The 18,841-nt window shown below is 59.9% G+C and overlaps 4 protein-coding genes across 4 annotated transcripts; 2 read left to right on the forward strand and 2 right to left on the reverse strand.

The window, feature by feature from the left end:
* The first annotated feature begins 177 nt into the window (after positions 1-177).
* Positions 178-7,668, forward strand: JDV02_001056 (uncharacterized protein). Its single transcript, XM_047981947.1, has 2 exons — positions 178-6,084; positions 6,150-7,668. The coding sequence occupies exons 1-2, from the start codon at positions 340-342 to the stop codon at positions 6,627-6,629; spliced, it is 6,225 nt and encodes a 2,074-aa protein (XP_047837908.1). The 5' UTR covers positions 178-339; the 3' UTR covers positions 6,630-7,668.
* Positions 7,669-7,873: 205 nt separating this feature from the next.
* On the reverse strand, positions 7,874-9,422 carry JDV02_001057 (uncharacterized protein; the record flags this gene model as incomplete). The annotated part of the gene is made up of 3 exons (XM_047981948.1): positions 7,874-9,030; positions 9,117-9,258; positions 9,333-9,422. The coding sequence occupies 3 exons, from the start codon at positions 9,420-9,422 to the stop codon at positions 7,874-7,876; spliced, it is 1,389 nt and encodes a 462-aa protein (XP_047837909.1).
* Positions 9,423-11,210: 1,788 nt separating this feature from the next.
* JDV02_001058 (uncharacterized protein) lies at positions 11,211-12,933 on the reverse strand (the record flags this gene model as incomplete). Its single annotated transcript, XM_047981949.1, has 3 exons — positions 11,211-11,903; positions 11,970-12,832; positions 12,909-12,933. The coding sequence occupies 3 exons, from the start codon at positions 12,931-12,933 to the stop codon at positions 11,211-11,213; spliced, it is 1,581 nt and encodes a 526-aa protein (XP_047837910.1).
* A 705-nt stretch (positions 12,934-13,638) lies between these two features.
* On the forward strand, positions 13,639-16,367 carry JDV02_001059 (uncharacterized protein). The gene is made up of 2 exons (XM_047981950.1): positions 13,639-15,199; positions 15,364-16,367. Exons 1-2 carry the CDS (start codon positions 13,879-13,881, stop codon positions 16,089-16,091), a joined length of 2,049 nt encoding a protein of 682 aa, XP_047837911.1. The 5' UTR covers positions 13,639-13,878; the 3' UTR covers positions 16,092-16,367.
* Positions 16,368-18,841: the final 2,474 nt, after the last annotated feature.

Raw genomic sequence — 18,841 nt, forward strand, 5'->3', positions numbered from 1 at the left:
TGGGCTTTGCTGATTGGCTCAAGAGGCGGCGGCTGTCGGGTCCACTGGCAGCACGGAGTACCACCGACCGACCTGGAGCTCCCCGCGGTCGCGTGCAGCCTCCTGGAGCTGGAGCCCAGCAGCGCTTGTTGGGGGCCTAGGGGGGTCCCGTCTGTTCCACCATGCCTGGGCGCCTGGGCTGCCGTGGATGCGTGCCCTGGGCTGCAGCTGCCCTGCTCTAGGTAGCGCCGACAGCAGGTCGACCGACCGACCGACCGACCCCCTGATGGAGACAACTTGCTTCAACATCGACGCAACAACGGCACCCCAGGCCATTGATGGCAGTCGAAGCCATCCACCATGTCGTCGAATCAAGAAGCTGAGCCCTCGGCGGCCGAACCAGGCAGCCCCCAGTCTCCCATCGAAGCCGCAACAAGCCCTCCTGCCGCCGCCGCCGTTGCCGCCACCACCACGACCACCGCCGCCCACGAGCCGCAGACGAACACGCCCGAGCTCGACGTCCCCAAGCTACAGTCCCTGCCAGCCGAGCAACAGGAGCTGTATCTGCTCACGTTCGTGTCGAGCTTGACCAAGCACGTGCTGGCGCTCTCGTCCGACGACTGCACCGCCCAGCAGTTCTACCTGAAGCGCGAGATCTTCCAGATCATCAACCTGCCCGCACCGCAACCCTCGCGTGTCATACGCAACAACCTGGGCAAATGCCTGGCGCACGTCTTCAGCAATGGCGACAGGAAGCTCCTCTTCGAAACCATAAACGATCTCGTCGGCGTCGTCTCCGGCGGCAAGGCCAAGTCGGATGGCGAGACGCGGTCTAAGCATGCGGCCGTGAGCTGCCTCGGCGATGTATTTGGCGCAGCCGGGGACAGCGCCATAGGCCTGCACCAGATTTCGTGCGCAACCCTGATCAAGACGCTCAAGTCTTCGTCGAGTAACGCGGGGATGCGGGCCGCGGTTCTGACGGCCTTGGCCAAGGTTGTCGTCATGGTCGAAGGCTCCATGGATGAGACCATCTGCCGCGACATCTGGAAGCAGTGTCGAAGCCACGCAGCCAGCGACAAGGGCGCACTGGTAGTTGCTGCGGCTTGTCGGTGTCTGCGAGCGCTGTGCAAGCACACAGCCTACTTCCGCAACTCGGCCGATTTCGACAAGCTCGAGACAGCCATCTTCAAGGCCGTCGACACGTCATCTTCCCAAGTACGGCATGCCGCGGCCGATTGCTTTGCGGAGGCGATGGTCCAGGGCTACGCCGGCTCTGCAGCGGCTGACAACTTGGCGGCCACGAAGAGCAAGAAAACCAAAGCAAAGCTCAAGCGCGTTTCGACGCACCCAGGCGTCGGGGAGGACGATGAGGAGCTCCCTCCGCGCTCTGCCAGCCCGGCACCTGGCGGAAAGAGGACTCAAGACCTGTCGCTGACGATTCCGGACATGCTGAAGCTTCTGTCAACGCAATATGTCAAGTCGAGTGCGTCCAACAAAGCTCGAACGGCTATTGGCGTCTGTTACGGCAAGCTGTTCCGACGCCTTGGCGAGAATCCGATTCAGGCCAATTACTTGAGAATCGTCGAGAGTCTCGCAGTCGATATTCTGGGTCACTCGAATGTGAGCAACAATCGCTACCGGCTGCTCTTGTCTCGAAAGATTATCGACACCGTCGTCCAAGACGTCATTGGACGCAAAATCCTTGGCGAGTCTGGCCAGGTCAAGGCCGCGGAGCTCCTGATCAACAATATCCTGAAGAACTACCCACAAGCCTTGACGGAGAGGCCCGAGCCATCTAAAAACACCCTTATTGTCTCCTTGAACGCCGTGGCAGCCCTCGTCCAGTCTCTCGGCTCAGCTGCAAACCGCTTCGCCGAACCCTGTCGCGACGGGCTACTCCAAGTCTTGCAACACCCTAGCTACTCGGTGCAGGTGTTCGCGTCCTACTGCATGAAGACTTTTGTTCTCTCGTGTCCCCAGCAGCTACTGCCCTGCCTGTCGGTCTGTATGAACTCCTTGACGCGGGAACTTTCGCTGCTTGGGAGTGGTCGCAACTCACCGAGGCGGTGTCTTGGGTTCGCGCATGGCTTGGCGGCAGCGCTCAGCGCCAGCCCGTTGCGGCCCCTTCATGGCTCTCTCGACATCAACAGCCGCGTCTTGACAATGGCCACGAACCTGCTCAAGTCGAGCAGCCAATCCGAGCTTCGCGTGTCATGCACACAGATCCAGGTCGCGTGGATTCTGATCGGCGGTCTGATGTCGCTGGGCCCCAACTTTGTCAAGATTCATCTATCGCAACTTCTTCTCCTCTGGAAGAATGCCTTGCCGAAACCATTGGCCAAAGACAACACTTCAGCCAGGAGCCTTCTCGAGGCGTCATTCTTGACGCACGTGCGGGAATGCGCGCTGGGCTCCATTATGGCCTTCCTGCAGTTTAACAATCGCCTGCTGACCGTGGATGTCTCAAAGCGCATTGCTGCCATGCTGCAAAACACGACGGCGTTCCTGAAGTCGCTGCCACACAAGAAGACCACCGAAGATATTTCGCAGAGGCTGACTCCGGCTCTGCAGCTGCAAGATTTGGACCTGATGGTGCAGCGTCGCGTCATGCAGTGCTATATCAAACTTGTCAATCTAAGTCCCGCAGGGGGAAGCGAGGCTCTTCTGCAGTCCAACTTGCTGACTCTGGCCATCTCGTTGTTTGCGGACCCCGAAAACTACACCCCGAGCTCTCTGAGCGCCTCAATTGCCAATGCGGCTGCCAACTTCGAGTCGATATGGGATGTTGGAGACAACACGGGTTTCGGTATCACGGGGCTTGTCTCCGGATTCAAAGTTCGAAAGCTCCCTGGACAGCACGACACATCTACCGGGAGCGACGTCGATGCAGAGAGTCCAGAGGAAGCCATTGACAATCTCTTGCTCTCCCCTGTCTGCGGCAGCCTGGAGCATGATGCATCGGCACTTTACGTCGGTGCAGTAGATGACGCCCTATCTATGACGCCCGATCCGCCAGCAACGGAGGTCATCAATGATGCCATTCAACTGTTCGCCTTTGCCTTCCCCCTGACGCCTGCCAAAGTGCAGGAGAGCGTCTTGGAGCAAATCAGAACGTTTGCATCGGCGGGCTCCCTTCAACGAGACCCGGGCCGGAAAGCAGCGATCAACGTCAATATTGCGACGGCGATCCTGGCCTGCATGAGGGTGGCTACGAAAGAAACAAACTCATCGCCAGGCAGTGTGGCCAACCTCGCCGTGGAAAAGCTGCTCCAGGATATCGTGAGGGACTTCGTCCTGGATCCGGATCAATACGTGAGGAGTCTCGGCTATGCTGCCGTAGCTAGGCTCTGCAATGTTTACGGCAACTCCTTCACCAACCACGAAATCAAGTTCCTCGTGGACACCATTGTCGGCAACCGCGAGCCCAGTGCCAGAGCCGGGTGTGCGATGGCCCTTGGCTCAATCCAGACAAAAGTCGGTGGCATGGCCGCCGGCTACCACCTCAAGACCATTCTGGGCATCCTCATGTCCCTCTGCAACGACCCGCACCCCATCGTGCACTACTGGGCCTTGGAGGCTCTCTCGCTGGCCTCAGACGCCGCTGGCCTCTCCTTTGCCGGCTACGTCCCGAGCACGTTGGGAATGCTCGCGCAACTCTACGTGTCGGAAACCCATCACCCAGAGATTTCGTCAGCCATAACCATGAACCTCGAGATGGAGCTTCCGACTGTGGCGGCGATCGCCAAGTGCGTCGACTCCCTCATCAACGTCCTGGGCCCAGATCTGCAGGATTCCAACAAGTCCCGAGAGCTCATATTCACATTGGTTGAATACTTTGAGGATGAAAGTGACAGCCAGGTTGAGAGAGCCGCTTTGGGATGCTTGGAGCACCTGTCGCTTTATGCGCCTGGGCAGATGCACTTTGCCGACTATGTGAAGCTGCTCCAAAAGTACCTCTCGTCCGACAACAATACTCTGCGGGATGTGGCCGTGGATGGCCTGTATAACATCATGAAGAGAGAGCCTCGCGACGTTCTTCGGGAAGCAGATGAGGGCTTCGAGGAGCGACTGTGGCTGGTGCTTGACGACGCGCCGTCTCACGATGGCCTCCGGAACATAATTCGCAACTGGATGCGCCAGAGTTGTTTGCAGGAAACTGGCGAGTGGCTGCAGCGCTTTCAGACCGTTCTCAAGATGACGAGGTCCAAGCCCCAAGAAGCCCACGAACCGTCGAAGCCCGCCAGTGGTCTTCCAGACCTTCAAGACGAAGAGGTGGCAGGCTTCGCGGCGGGGGCCGGGACCGCCAAAGACAAGGACATGGCTGCGCCGTCTGAAGCAGAGCCACTGCGGTGGCAGGTCACCACGTTTGCCATGAGCTGCATCAGCGACATATTCACGCTGGTCGCAAAGGACGTGGCTGCGAACGGGGATTCTCAGGCACAGGTTTCCTTGCAAAACAAGGTCGCAGACGTTGTCCGTATGGCGTTCTCAGCCTCGACCTCCAACGTCTTGGAGCTTCGCATCTGGGGCCTGAAGATAATTGGCGCAGTACTCAAAATGTTCGGCAAGACTCCCGACCCTGACTTTGAGGAAGCCATGTTGCTGGAGCAATATCAGGCACAGATCAGCTCTGCCTTGACCCCGGCCTTTGCGGCAGACTCGTCGCCCGAGCTCGCTTCCGAGGCAGTCAATGTCTGTGCCAGTTTCATCTCCATTGGCATCGTCACCGATGTTGACCGTATGGGCCGAATCCTCAAGACCCTCATCAACGCCCTGGAGAACTTTTCCAAGGACAACGAGAACGCCGGCATCGGAGACTTGAAAGGACTGAGCTCCAATGCGCAAGTCATGGTGAAGATTTCCGTCTTTTCGGCCTGGGCGGAGCTTCAGGTTGCCAGCACCGAGCAGAAGTACCTCCTTGACGTGCTCAGGCCTCACGTGGGCACACTCACTCCTCTGTGGCTCGAGTCCCTGCGGGAATTCGCGAGGCTCCGGTTTGAGCCAGACATCTCCATGACCCTAGGACCGCCGTCGCTCTCTGGAAGTCTGGACACCATCTACGCGGCGCTGAACCGTGAGACGCTGTTGCGCTTCTACCAGGACTCGTGGCTCAAGCTTGTCGATGCGATTGCAAGTCTCATTGAACAGGACAGCGAGTTTGTGTTCGATGCGCTCGATGGCAAGGAGTCTCAGGAACCTGCTGCCAACGGCAACCCCAAGAGCCCGGCCATCAACTACCGCGACGAGCCGGTCGCCTTCTTCTTCGTGCTCTTCGGACTGGCGTTCGAGGCGCTCGCCATACGGCCCGGGCAGAGCGAGTCCCTGGCTACCCAAGAACAGACGCTCGACATCCTCGAGGCCCTCAAGAGGATCCTGCACCCGAGCGTCTCCGGCCATGCCATTTATCGACCGGATGTCTTTGCCGAAACAATGGATCTCCTTGACCGCCTGGTTCTGACGGACGGGCTCGATGTCCAGACCGTCATTGTGCAAATCGCCCGTGCGCTTTGTGTCACCCACCCTTCTGCGCGGCGGCAGGCGTCCGACGAGGGCGACCTGTCTGAAGACATTGACCAGCTGTTCGAGCTCACCAGGATCACCGTGCTCGTGCTGTCCGGCCTGCTGCCTAATCTCTCCGAGGGCAGCCAGCCGGTGCGCCACCAGATGAACGACGAGGCCATTGTCCTCGTCCGCACGTCACTGGACGCTCTCGTCGACGCCGCAGAGGTGTTCCCATCCATCATCAAGACCGACCTCCACGCCTGCATCATCCACATCTTCGCCACCATCCTCGCCACCCCCGACTGCCAAGAGCTGATTGTCCCGCAATCCTTGGCCATTCTCAAGCGGTTCGTCGGCGGGATGCCCAAGTCTTCCGATGACCACTCGTCGGGCCAAGTCCAGCTGCAGGGTTGTCTTCGCCGCTTCCTGTCCATCTACCTCAACGCCCAGAAGCGTGAGCAGCCGACCTCGCTGGCCTGCGTCAAGAATTGTCTGCTTGCCACTACGATACTGTTTACAAGTGGCAAGAACCGACTTCCTGCCACCGACCCGCTGGTCGCCCGCTATCTGGACGAGGTGCTTGACTGCCTTACGGACCGCATGGTAAGTCCCTCCCGACACTGCGAGCTGTTAGTGAGGGTGTGTGCTGATGACGCTCCGCCGTATAGACCGCGAGGATTGCAGCCAACTGCATACGCTCGCTCTTGCTGCAGCCGAGCCCTACTGCAGCCGACTTGAGCATCGCACGGTACTTATTCCCTCGCCTAATGGCGTTCGTGACCAACGTGGAGCCCGAAGATCCGGAGCGAGCTCGGGCCTTGCTCGCTCATACCTTGTGCCTGTACGTGGGGACTCTGCAGGCAGACCGGCGGTCGGCATCCATGGCCCTGGTCATTCCCACTCTCATGGCTCGGGCCACCGGCGAGGGCGAAGAAGCCTATCAAGAGACCAGCGCAAGACTGTTGGAGCTGGCGGCGGCCGACCCGGGGACGTTCAAGGCCATCGTGGGCGACCTGAGTGCCAGCCAGAGGGCTCTGCTAGAGGAGGTGATCCACTCAGGCCGCCAGGCGAAGTCCGGTAACAGTGCAGCTTCCGACGGTGGATCCGGGCAGCCGAGCATCACCCTGAAGATGGACTTTGGCGGTTAGATGGCGAGGCACCCGCGGGCAGGGATGCGTCAGCAGAGGCTCCGTGGGCGTCTGGTGCGCCGTTGCACCAAGCCACACCGTTGTTCCCTGGTAGGGCCTGCGTCGCCAGTGGAACAAGCCTCTAGACAAAAGTCCGAAATCACAAGAGGCGGCTCACTCACCGGGTGCTCGTACAGTTTCGGGCCAAGACGGGCGCACGACGCACGGTTGCGCCCGAGTGGATGTCTGTCTGTTTGCACACACACACACACACACACACACCCTTTTCCTCCCCCATCTCTCGACTAGAACGCCGCGGAACAATACGTTTGCGAGCGAGCGACAAGGCACCAGTACAGTATACCAAGCACAACGCACAACCGGCAAACCGATGAGTAGACAGACGGCTTCGCTCTGCAGTCGCACAGCGTGTCTGTGGTCATCGATGGAGGAACCCAGAGGCGAAGGAACGGACAGGCGGACGGGAGGGAGGGAACTGAACTAAATTAAGCATTTGTTGGTGGCTGCATGCAGACGCGGGACCGGCCGAGACGTCAGCCAGACAGACCAGGACGATACAGACGTAGAGTAATGAGACGACCATGACGCGCAGCCCGACGCATGCTGTCCGTGTTTTCGCGGCGCAGCAGCAGTAGCAGCAGCAGCAGCAGTGCTTATTTGACGCTGCAAACGAGCATTGGGAGGGGCGGGTGAGCTGGACACAGGCAGAGCCTCACTGGCGAGCCAACCTCCAAGTGGCCGTGGTAAGGGATGGGTTGGTTGGGTGGGTGGCTTCTTGCCGCCGTTTGGGAGAGGCACGATGGTCTCCGTACCGGGGAGTTGGCCAGCACAGCCAGCCAGCCAGCTAGCTAGCTAGGTTCGACTACTATGAACAAACTGTGGTGCGGCCATGTTCCATTGTGCCTTCGTGTCGATTAGGCGACACGCTTCAACCAAAGTTGGATCCGAATTTCTTCTACCCGTCCATCCGTCTCTACAGCCAGGCCAAAACAGATCCATGCAAGCAAGACTCGCCGCTTCGTCGGAAAGCAGTTCGGGGTATATGTGCAATTAAAGCAAAGAAACAAGACCGTATCAGGCCCTTGCGTCTAAAACCAAGCAACATAAACGCCAGTCATCCGGCTCTATACATCCCAGAGCGACCCGCGTCGTTTCTTGTAGAGTTGTCGGGTCGTAGCCAGAGTAATGCCAGAAATCTGAAGCTAAACCCTCAAGGGAGGAAAATTACAAGCTGTACTTGGAGACTAGTTTGATGGCCTATAGTTCGTCCCGTGGGCGATGACAGGAGGCGCATACTTGTCTCCTTGGGTCGCGCCACTTGATTGAGGAGTTGCTTTGTCGTCTACCGCCACCGACTCAGGATTGCCATGACTCGCTTTCGTCGTTCGACCGGCGCGATTCATCTTGCCGCCCTCTTTTCTCTGCTTGGCGCTGTCGATGCTGCCTCCTCGGCGGGCATATACCAGGCGCCCCATGAACAGCTGTTGCTGTAGTGCCTCAACGGCTTTGCCCGCAGCAACGGCGTTGGAGAGCGTAATATACGCCGACCCGCGAATGCGGCCCTTATGATGGTCCATTGGAACGTCGATGCGAATAATGGCGCTTTCCCACCCACCCAGGCGGCTTCTCACCCATTGCTCCACGTCCTGCGGGCTGGCAGTATGCCGCAGTGACAGCAACTGGACCTTGTAGAAGGTTTCAACCTGTCTCTGGGAGGCAACAACAGTCGGCTCGGGCGGAGGGGCCGTTGACGGGATGGTGCTACTGCTGCTGCTGCTAGTCCAACCCAACGACGATTTCGAGTTGCTTGGGCGCAGAAGCGGGGGGTACACTAAGCTGCTCGAGGTTGATGATGGCAGAGTAGCTTGAAGGCTAGGGTTCACGGGCGGCGGCGCTTCGTAGGGTCGATAGCCTTGAGCATAAGCCGAGCCATAAGGCGAATTCCACACGGGAACGGGGAATGGTGCGTTCCCTGTCGCCATGTACGCGGCTCCTTGCAACTCCGCCGGCGGCCTGTACGGCTGGCGAGGCAGGTAGCTCATGGGTGTCGTATCATTTCCTAAGGGCCCACGCTGCATGACGGGTCCGGCAGGGTATGCGGAAACTGGAAGTGCTCGAATGCTGCTTCGCTCTCGGTCTTTGCGTGATGCATCTACGTCAATGCTCGCCACCGTAGACTCCGGCCGGGGGGTCAATTGCCAGCTCTCGCCCCGGGTGCCAACAACTGAAGCGGCATCGTCGGCGAGCAAGTCGCCCTTGCGGCGCGACCTCTGAAACCTCCACCCAAACTTTGGCTTGGGCGGCGGGTCGTCAATGAGCTCAAGGATCTTGATGGGTTCTGTCCGGTTTCTATCGTCGACGATAATCTCTCTACCAGCAAATGAGTTGGTCCTGAGTTGGCCTATGCTCCCTGTGGCGTCAGTTCCGCGCCCACGAGGACGAGACATGCATTGATTGACACAGCGACTGGGGTTGGGCTTGCCGTACGTAAAGCGCGCTCAAAGTTGTCTCTGCCAAGGAGTCGAATCCATCCGTTTGTTGACTTTTGAAACAACTCGATGTGATCCACGTCACAGTCCGCCTCACGAATCCAGTCCTTGAAGAGCTGCCACTTGGTGCCAAAGGGCAACTGTTTTCCCCGCGCAGTTAGAAAGAAGCCGGGAGTTGGGGACGGCGATCAGGTGCCCAGGAATCTGTGCGTACCGAGCTTATGAGTAGGTAATAGACTCCGCTCTCGTCACCGGGTGCAACATCCCTCATGACAGTGTTCGCGGGCGACTCGTTGCGCGGCATGATGGCACACTGCAGACTCGGCTCGCCCTAAACCCCGGTGGCTGATCGGTTTGGGCCAAATCCCATCATGGAAAGCGTCGAGCTCGCTCTGGACAAGCAGCAGAGAGGAGGAACACTCCAAGGCCGGAGGGAGGTGGGATAAGAGAACGGCAAGAGACGGAGAGGCCGCCGCAGTGTCGTACAGGAGACGATGGCGTGTAGCTACCTACACGGTGTCCAGACAGGAAAAAACGAAAATCTATGAACAATGCACAAAGTAGCTAGTGAACGAGTGTGTGTATCGTCTCCAGGTCCGGCCAGACGAAAGCTGCAGCGGCTGCATGTGTGTAAAGAAAAGCAATTCGTGTTGTTGTTTTACGTAGCATGGTGGCAAAGGGGCAGCGACGCAGGCTGGCCAAAGAGCTCGTCCGTCTACCGGGGCTGCTCTTACTTACACGAGCAACGGGGCATGCCGGGAGCAGGGGACGCATGCCACGCGCGCAAGCGCCTGCCAACAGAGTCAACGGGAGGCTCGTCATCTGCTCGAGGCCAAGTCAAGTCTCCATCAGCGCCGGCCTCTCTCTGCCCACGGCACGGCACGGGGCGTCTGGGCCCCTGGCCCCGAGGGCCGGGCGCATGCAGCGCGCTTGGGGGACAGCACTGGGCGAGTGCGTTTGCGGCCCCCGGGATACCCTCCTGCTGCCCTCGGCCGTCCGTGGGCCGTGGTGTATCCATGTTCCGGGTAGCTGGGACCGGAGCGATCGGCAGCCTCGCCAGCAGGAGTGGAGTAATGCTGCGTTGTGCTGCGCGGCGTGCACCATGTCCTGCCCTGCCATGATGTGCCTCGCCATTCCATGCCATGCCCCAGGGCTCACGACGACACGGATAGGCTGACGGTCGGAAGCTGATGGTGTATAAGGCGTTCCATCCAGGCCACTGGGGCAGAGTCGATGGCGTGCAAGAGTCAGTCCCCTACCGGACGCTGCCGCGCTCCCCTCCACTCGCAACGCAGCAAAGGTCCCTCGCCAAGCATTTCCAGCTTTTGACGCGCCAACAGGCCCAACGACACGAGGTCCTCATGAAGCTTCAACGTGGTCCGGCAAGGGATGAGCTGCCCGGAGGCCCCCCATGTGCAAGCCCTTTCCGCTCTTCGTGATGACTTGTCACGTCCATCTGCCGGAATGGGCTGAAAGGCTGCAACCTGCAGCGCTGCCGCCGCCGCCACCACCACCACTTGACCGCGGACAGCTCTTCTGGCTCTCCAGCGGGGGCCCCCAGCATGTGCATGCGTGTGCGTGTGCGTGTGCGTGTGCGTGTGCGTGTGCGTGTGCATGCCTGAGTGTGAGTGGTGTGTGTGCGTCTGCCCACGCGCAAGCACTTTGAAAGCCAGTCTCGGCGGGAAAAAAGCGCCGCAGCGCGATTCCGGCTTGGTCAAAGGCGTCGACAAGAGCACAGCTGGACTGCACTCATGGGCTCAGTCAAATGTATGATGCCCCCCGCCCGCGGTCCCCTGTGTCGATCGAGTGGAATAAGCGCGAGAAAAGAGAAAACAATTCGCCACGCCCCGAGCCCTTTGCCCTCCTGCGACTGTCCAAAGCAACGCCACCATGCAACTAGACCCTTTGGACGGCCAGGGTCGGTTTCGACGGGGCGGCCACCGGTGAGGTATCCGTATCCCTGGCCCAAGCGACACGACCGACGGACGAACCACTTTCCCGGGTCGCAGGCCCGGACAACAAACCAACAGCGGCGCCACAACATCCACCCAGCGCAACGGCCAGACCGCCAGTCGAGCAGTCGACCCCCCGACTACACCGACGTGTTCCTGAACGAAAAAGTGTCGTCCAGTTCTGAAACGTCATCCGGGCTAAGAAGGACGGGTCTACCCGTGTCCTCAGCGTCGTCCCGAGCCGAGAATGGGCCATCACCGTCCACCCTGCCGCCGTCATCGCGCCATGGGCCGCGCCCGTCGTCGTTGTCGGCGTCAGAGAGCGACAGCAGCGCGTAGCTCTCCGCGTCCGCCACGACAAGCTCCGGGAATTCCGTGTCGCGGTCCACCCACAGGACCTTGGGCGCTTTGCCCACCGCCTTTGCTGGTCGCGCATTCGGGAGCCCGTCGGCCTGACTTACCAACAGCGGTCCCTCCGACAGCGGATCCCAGACGAACGTTGCACCGCGGCCAGCTTCGTCCTGACATGTAACCAACAGCAGCTCACGAACGCTCGGGTGCCAGCTGAAGCCAACAGTGGAATGAAATATAAGAACGGCTCGAAGCTCCGCTGCCGCCACATCCCAGACCCAGACTGCGCACGGCGAGTCGTCGAGCTTGGTGGCCAGGAGCGCAGAGGATGCATCGAACGCAGCCATTGAGCAGCCCGGACGCAACGGAGCAGCGTGTTTCGCCTCCGATGACTGTGCAGGGGGCGCAACCATTTGCGTTGCTCGCACAAATGAGTGTGTGGAGCTTCCCGGGCCTGCAGAGCTGGCCTGCTCTTGCCACACCTGCGGCAAATCATCAGACGCTGACTTGCCTTGACTCGTTCTGAACCAGTTTCGAGAGAGTCATACCTGCGTAGTGTCCTTGGGAACGATGATGGCGGGGTGCATCAACCTCAGGCAAGCCCTCCACGTCCCCGTGTCCAGAATCGTGACGCCCGCACTGTGATCGCCCAGTGCGCACAGCTCGGCATCAGGGCTGAGCTGGCAAGTCCTGATGCCGAGCTCGAGCTCGCAATCTGCTCCCGACGTTTGCTCCCGAAGGATGGTCGACGCCCCTAGGGTGCGGAAGTGCTGGCCTTCGGGCGTGTAGATGGATAAATGATGGCCTTGTGCTGGAGACTCCCAGAGAAGCAGCCACTTCCCGTCTGGGGTCCAAAGGATGCCCTGGCCATCGACGGTGTCTGGGCTCCAGGACCTCTCGACAAGCCGTGTGCTAGGGTGATGGATACTAACCATGTCCTTGCCACCGACGCGAGAGAGCACTGCCAGGTGTCCTGTGGCGGGACGAAGAGAGAAGCCTCGGGCGGCGGTCGACGCATGGTGGAATTTGGGGCTGCTGATCTCCACGATCTTGGACGTGGTCAGATCAACGATGGCAAGTTTCAAACCAAATGGGGAGCATAGCAGGACTTCGTGGTCGCTGGCTCCAAAGGAAACAAAGCCAGGTGTCCCGCCGGGACAAGTAGTGTTGCGGATCGTAGCACTAAACGACGAATCAACCGCAGAGGATACCTGGACATCGTCGGCCGTAGCAACGAGAATATTGCTGGAAGATGGTGACCAGAGGAAGGTGGTAATGGGGCCCTGAAGGTCGCTGGAGAGTTTTATCACATTGACGAGGGCAAGCGTCTCAGTCGAACGCACATTGACGGCCGAGGAGCTGAGCGTCGCTATGTAACGTCCATTGGGGCTCGGTTTGCAGTGCCCAGAGGCTGGAGAGAGTCTGCCTGTTAGCTTCGACCGCTGTTGATCGCCGACAACGATGACGATGGTTGAAGGGCCACGCACATTTGAAAGATCGAGAGATGCGCATTGCAGCGGATCTATCACGACTGTGTGTGCAGTGTAGGTACTAACGTAAATCGCCAGGCAGCCAGGTCAGTAGTGTGCGCGGTCAGTGGCTAGGTACCTTACCTAGGCTCACGGGCTGAGACGTGCTGCCAAAACGTGCATCAGTCAGTGGCCACCGGCCAGGATTTTCATCCAGGCACCTGGCTGCCTGAGTGCGAATATGGAAGCGCCCAACGCGGCGTAAGGAGCAGGAAGCTCAAATGCCGGGCTGCTGGCCTGACAAGGTCGCGGAGAGAAAGAAAACTGTGTGTATCGAAGAGTACGCAGGCGTGCCGGAAAGTATGAGGTACGGAGTAGGCTAGAGCGAGGCTCAGCAAAATGGCAGGCGCGACCGTCGCGGGATGCAACAATGCTCCGGCAGTCGTACGTTCGACGAGAAACTCGACGCCAAATTCGAGACGCAAGCCACAAGCATTGTTTACTTTCTTACCTCGTGGGGCTTAGCGCCCTTTGCTTCGCTCTTCGCCTGTCTCCGGCAGGAACGATGGGACCTCCAACGGCCCTAGCTGGCAAGAGGCGCATCGGAGCCTGACGGACTCCACTCCCCGTTCTGTCGCCGTCGCCGCTTATCACGATGGGCTGCTGACTCATGCGGGGTTGGACGGTCACGGGCTTTGACTTAAGACGGCAGGAACCCAGACGGGGAGACGTGCCTTCCAAAGGGCGTGGAAGCTGCAACTGACAAGCCGCGGGATCAGACTCTCTTACAAAACAGAGGCATATTAGTGTTGCCAGCACATACGCCATCGTCATGGATGCGGCGTAGGAGGCTGGTCGCGGTAATATCTCTTTACTCGATCGAGGCTTCCTCCGTGCCAGCTGCCTGGTCGCACCGCCACGGGGCACCTCCGCTCCGCGCCTCCACGCCCGACGCCCGACCGAGGGGCCGCGCACCGGCAAACCCAACATGCAGGTCACCCCCCGGGCCATGTTGGCCACAGCGCTGCGCCCGGCGAGCCTCCGCTATCACAGGCCGTCATCCGCCTCTTGGGCTTCCATTACCAGGCTGAGATGTCTCGGGACTGCGTCGCTGGCCCACGATGCGGTCGCCTCCGAGGTGGCGACATCCGCCGCGCCAACAACTTCGTCGTCGCGGCGAGAGCGCCTCCGCCGCGCAAAGCCCTTTTCCGAGTTCTTGACCGACACGTTTCATCGGCAACATGATTATCTGCGTATATCGGTCACAGAGCGCTGCAACCTTCGCTGCGTGTATTGCATGCCCGAGGAAGGCGTTCCTCTATCGCCGAACAGGGAGCTGCTTACGACACCCGAGATCGCGATGCTGGCGTCCCTTTTCGTCGGGCAAGGAGTGAGCAAGATTCGTCTTACAGGCGGCGAACCCACCGTCCGCCGAGACATTCTTCCCCTGATGCATCAAATTGGAGCGTTGCGGCCACAGGGGCTCCGGGAATTGTGCATCACAACGAACGGTATCTCTCTCCACCGGAAGCTGGACAGCATGGTCGAGGCGGGGCTGACGGGTGTCAACCTCAGTCTCGACACGCTGGACCCGTGGCAGTTCCAGATCATGACTCGCAGGAAGGGATTCGACGCGGTTCAGAAGAGCATCGAGAGGATTCTGGAACTCAACAAGCAAGGCGCCGGCATCAAGTTGAAGATCAACTGCGTCGTCATGCGCGGGGTCAACGACCGCGAAGTCATCCCTTTTGTCGAAATGACGCGGGAGAAGGATATCGAGATCCGCTTCATCGAGTACATGCCGTTTGACGGCAACAAGTGGAATCAGGGCAAGATGTTCAGCTACGCGGAGATGTTGGACTTGATCAGGTCAAAGTACCCAGAGCTCGAAAAGGTACAGGATCACAAGAACGACACGAGCAAAACGTGGCGCATACCTGGCTTTACGGGCCGCATCGGCTTCATCACGAGTATGACACACAACTTTTGCGGAACCTGCAACAGGCTCCGCATCACAGGCGACGGGAACCTCAAAGTGTGTCTCTTCGGAAACGCCGAGGTGTCACTGAGAGACATTCTGCGCAAGTCCAACAGCGGCGAGCCGATTGACGAAGAGGCTTTTGAGGCCATGAAGCAGATCGAGATGGATCGTCGGCAAGGCTTGGTGGCCTCGGGCCAGCCGCTGGGAATCGCGCCCAACGAAGCGGAGCTTCTCGACGTCATCGGCGCCGCGGTAAAGAGGAAGAAGGCGAAGCACGCGGGCCTGGGGGAGTTGGAGCACATGAAGAACCGACCAATGATCTTGATAGGTGGGTGAAGGCTCTCGATACATATCCCCCGGCAGCAAGGCATTTGGGCGGCGTTTGCATCACGGTCACCGTGGGTGACTGGTTGTTACGATCTATGAAGCTACGTCGTTGTCGAGTTTAGCTACTGTATGAGTACGCATGCTAAGTAGCAACAAATTGTATAGATGATTTACGTGCGTCGCTTACTGGGCCCATGCCTGCCAAGATGCGACTACAGGTGAGCGGCGCCATGGCTCATCTATTACGGCCTGGCGTTCAGGGAACAATGAGGGGGCACTTGGGCGAGCATCGGCGGTCTCTGTGCACGTCCCGGCGCATGGCCAAGGACAATGGCCAGGGCTCATCAGGACCTCCGCACGGGCAGGGCGGCGGGGAAGGGGTCCAGCTGACGCACGTCTCCGAGGCGGGCTCGGCTCGGATGGTGTCCATCTCTGAGAAGCAGGTGACGTCGCGCGTGGCCACGGCGGCGTGCAGCGTGCGCTTCTCCAGCGGCAAGGCGCTGAGGCTCATCCGGGAGAACCAGATGAAGAAGGGCGACGTGCTGGGGGTCGCCCGGGTGGCGGGCATCATGGCGGCCAAGCGGACGCCGGACCTGATACCGCTGTGCCACCCAATCGCCGTGTCGCACGTCTCGGTCGACCTGGAGGCGACGGGGGCCGAAGACGACGGCGACGGCGGGGGACCGTCGGGAGGATCGCCGGGCATCGAGATCCGGGCGACGGTGACGTGCGACGGCAAGACCGGGGTGGAGATGGAGGCCATGACGGCGGCGTCGGCGGCGGCCCTGACTGTATACGACATGTGCAAGGCGGTGGACAAGGGGATGCGCATCGAGGGTCTGCGGGTGGTGCTCAAGGACGGCGGCAAAAGCGGGCGCTGGGAGATGGAGTAGTAGTGGCACTTCGTTACGAAGTACCAAGGTAGCAGCAGAGTCGTCGACGAGGGGCATCGAAGTCAGTCAGGCATGCAGGCAGCTGGGGGTGGCGCATGCGAGTAATTGCAGATGCGTCTGGAGAGCGTCGAACGTGCATGGCAGGGCGCACTGGAAAGCAGAAGCCACCTTGGCAGCCCGCCACGCGCAGAAAAACTAACGTTAATAAGTTGGACGGACGAGGCGGCCATGTCTTGCTGCCGTCGCAGCGTGGATATTGAGTACGGCATATTGTAGCCAACGTCATTGCTACTGTTCGTGCCAGGAATGTTTCAACTCTGACCCTCCGCCTCACAAATCACACTACGAGTACTTCATACAGTCAGTGCAACGCCAAGTACTGATTTTTGATCAAATTCACGGCGCGCCCGAGTCAGAGGAATCATTATCTCTGTCCACTTCAGTACTACTGTATTTCCTGTGCTGTACAGTAGCCGCCGTCGATTGCCACTCAGCAGGTCCGCAATTACGTGCCAATCACTGCATGGCCGGCAGCTGGCGCGAGGCAGCTGGGCACGTAACAGAGTTGGGTCCAGGCGGTGATCTATTTCGGTCGAGTAGCTGCTGCAAATGATGGAGCAGAGGGCATGATACAGTAGCCCGGGAAGCGCGGATAAGACGCTGGTCCGAGCTGCGCTTTGGGCATGAAAAAGCAATGATACATGAATGACGAGACGGGCTTTGTGTGGTTGGAGGCCAGCAATCTCTCAAGGGTCTCTGGGCCTGTGTTGATCTGGCACGGATACCGGCGAGGCCCCAGATCGAGCAATCTAGACGTGAGCACAAAAGTGAGGAGGGAGGGGGGGGGGGGGGCAGTTCCACCTTTGTTTTTGACGGGCTTCCATTCCCATTCCGAACGTCTCGGCGGCGTCGCCGATGACCGCGACGAACGACAGCCGTGGTGGGGCGCGGACGGGAGCCTCGACGGACTGTCGGCGGTGAAGAGAGCTGCTACGTGTCAGTGTTGACTTGGAGCTGCACAGCTCTGCGCTAATAAGTACCTTACCTATACCGTACCGTTCGTACGGCTTCTGGCCCAGTCTCTTGTCCAGCCGGCCGCCACTACCACCAAGTGCTGGGGTCCCGAGATAGTGACAGAGTCGCGGCTGGCCGTGGAGGAGGGAGACCGCACCGCGTGGAGTAAGAGGCGGCCGGGGTGTGAGGAGGTCGAGATGGAGAAGAGCGGTGGGCGGGGCGCCGCTAGACGCCACGCAGAACAGGGCCAGGCTTCTCTTCCATCTCCCACGAGGGCAAGAGGGATCCATCGCGGAAGATGGCAGGGAAGGAAGCCCCCGCCGCCGCCCAGAAGCTATGCTCTACCAGCCCGCGCCGGCCAACCAAGGCGCCCCCCCGCCGCCGCCGCCGGGGGTCCAGCGCCCCAATCAAAGGTCAACGATAAGAAAGCCGGCAGCGGTGGAAGTGGGCGACAGGGGTTAATAAGTGGGTCAGAGGAAAAGAGTCCTGGGGGCCTTGGAAGCTCGAGTTTCCAAGGAGGAAGGAGAGGGAGATGCTCACTCAACGCAGCTTTGAACTCACAGTGCGGACGATCTGTGCAGGCGTACAATAAAAGAAAAGATGCGCTCATACTAAGTACGCATTACATACTGTGCACTCTGAAATTGTGAACACGAAAAATGGACGCACACACCAGCAAGAGAACTTTGGTGCGCAGTCAGGTAACTACTAGGTACTGTAGGCATGGCCTGCTTTGGTCGTCTTGTGTGGTCTTGGCCGGCGCTCGGCGGGCTCTGCGCTTGACTCGGTGGTGCTGCTGCATGCGGCGCCTCCCGACGCAGGCATGCAGGGCCAAGACGAAACCTCCGGAGCGCGACAGGACCGGCCTCACACGACAAGACAGTATTCTGGGGCGTGATGGGCAGATACAGGTGACGGGCAGCTTGGCAGGCCAGCGACGCAACACCGCCCACCGGCCGCAGTTTGGCAGAGCGTGATGGCAGGGAAGTTGGCCGAAGGGGGCGGCGGCGGCTGCTGCCCCGGGGTGCCCCCCTGTCTGGGCCGTCAACCAGGCCGGGGCTGCCGGTTGACGGGCGACGGCGACCGATAATGCTGGAGCCTCCACCGACCGGCGTTTGACAAGCCTGAGGTGCGCGCTCTGTGGCGAAGCGAGAACCTCGGCCGGGGTTTCGAGGCGAGACAGGAGGCCCCGGCCAGCCAGCCGGGAAAGAGCAAGACAGAGCAAAGGAGGGAGACGGCGGTCCCTGAACCGCGTGGGAGACATGGGAGCGTTGCGGCGTGGCTGTGTGGGCAACCAGCCGGCCGTCGCCCACTGGGTTCATCGATCGACGGCTTATACAAAGAGCGCAATAACTGCATGCCTGTGGGTGGGCGTGGATCAGATTACAAGCTTTAACGGGACTCTCAACTACTAATACGTATCACTAGTAGCTTGCTTAAAGGTCGCAGTGGATGCAACGACTGGCAAGAGCCGCTTCCGGCAGCCGGCGTGCCTCGTTCCTTCGGCCGTCCCCTTGATTTCCCCAGCGACTCGATTCAGTCGTGCCAACGGCTGCGCGCGGACAGCGGCCCCCCGGCGGGTGAAATGGCAAGCCAGCTTGGCGGTGACGCTCACTCACGGGGAAGGTACTATTGAAGGTAGCAGAGAACAGCGACCCAATCTGGTAGCCACAGTGGCCAATGGCTAGGCCCGACAATGTGGCAACCATTAGTCGTGTGTACTGTGCCGTACTGTA

Source organism: Purpureocillium takamizusanense, chromosome 1, assembly GCF_022605165.1.
Source record: "Purpureocillium takamizusanense chromosome 1, complete sequence".
NCBI lineage: Eukaryota > Fungi > Ascomycota > Sordariomycetes > Hypocreales > Ophiocordycipitaceae > Purpureocillium > Purpureocillium takamizusanense.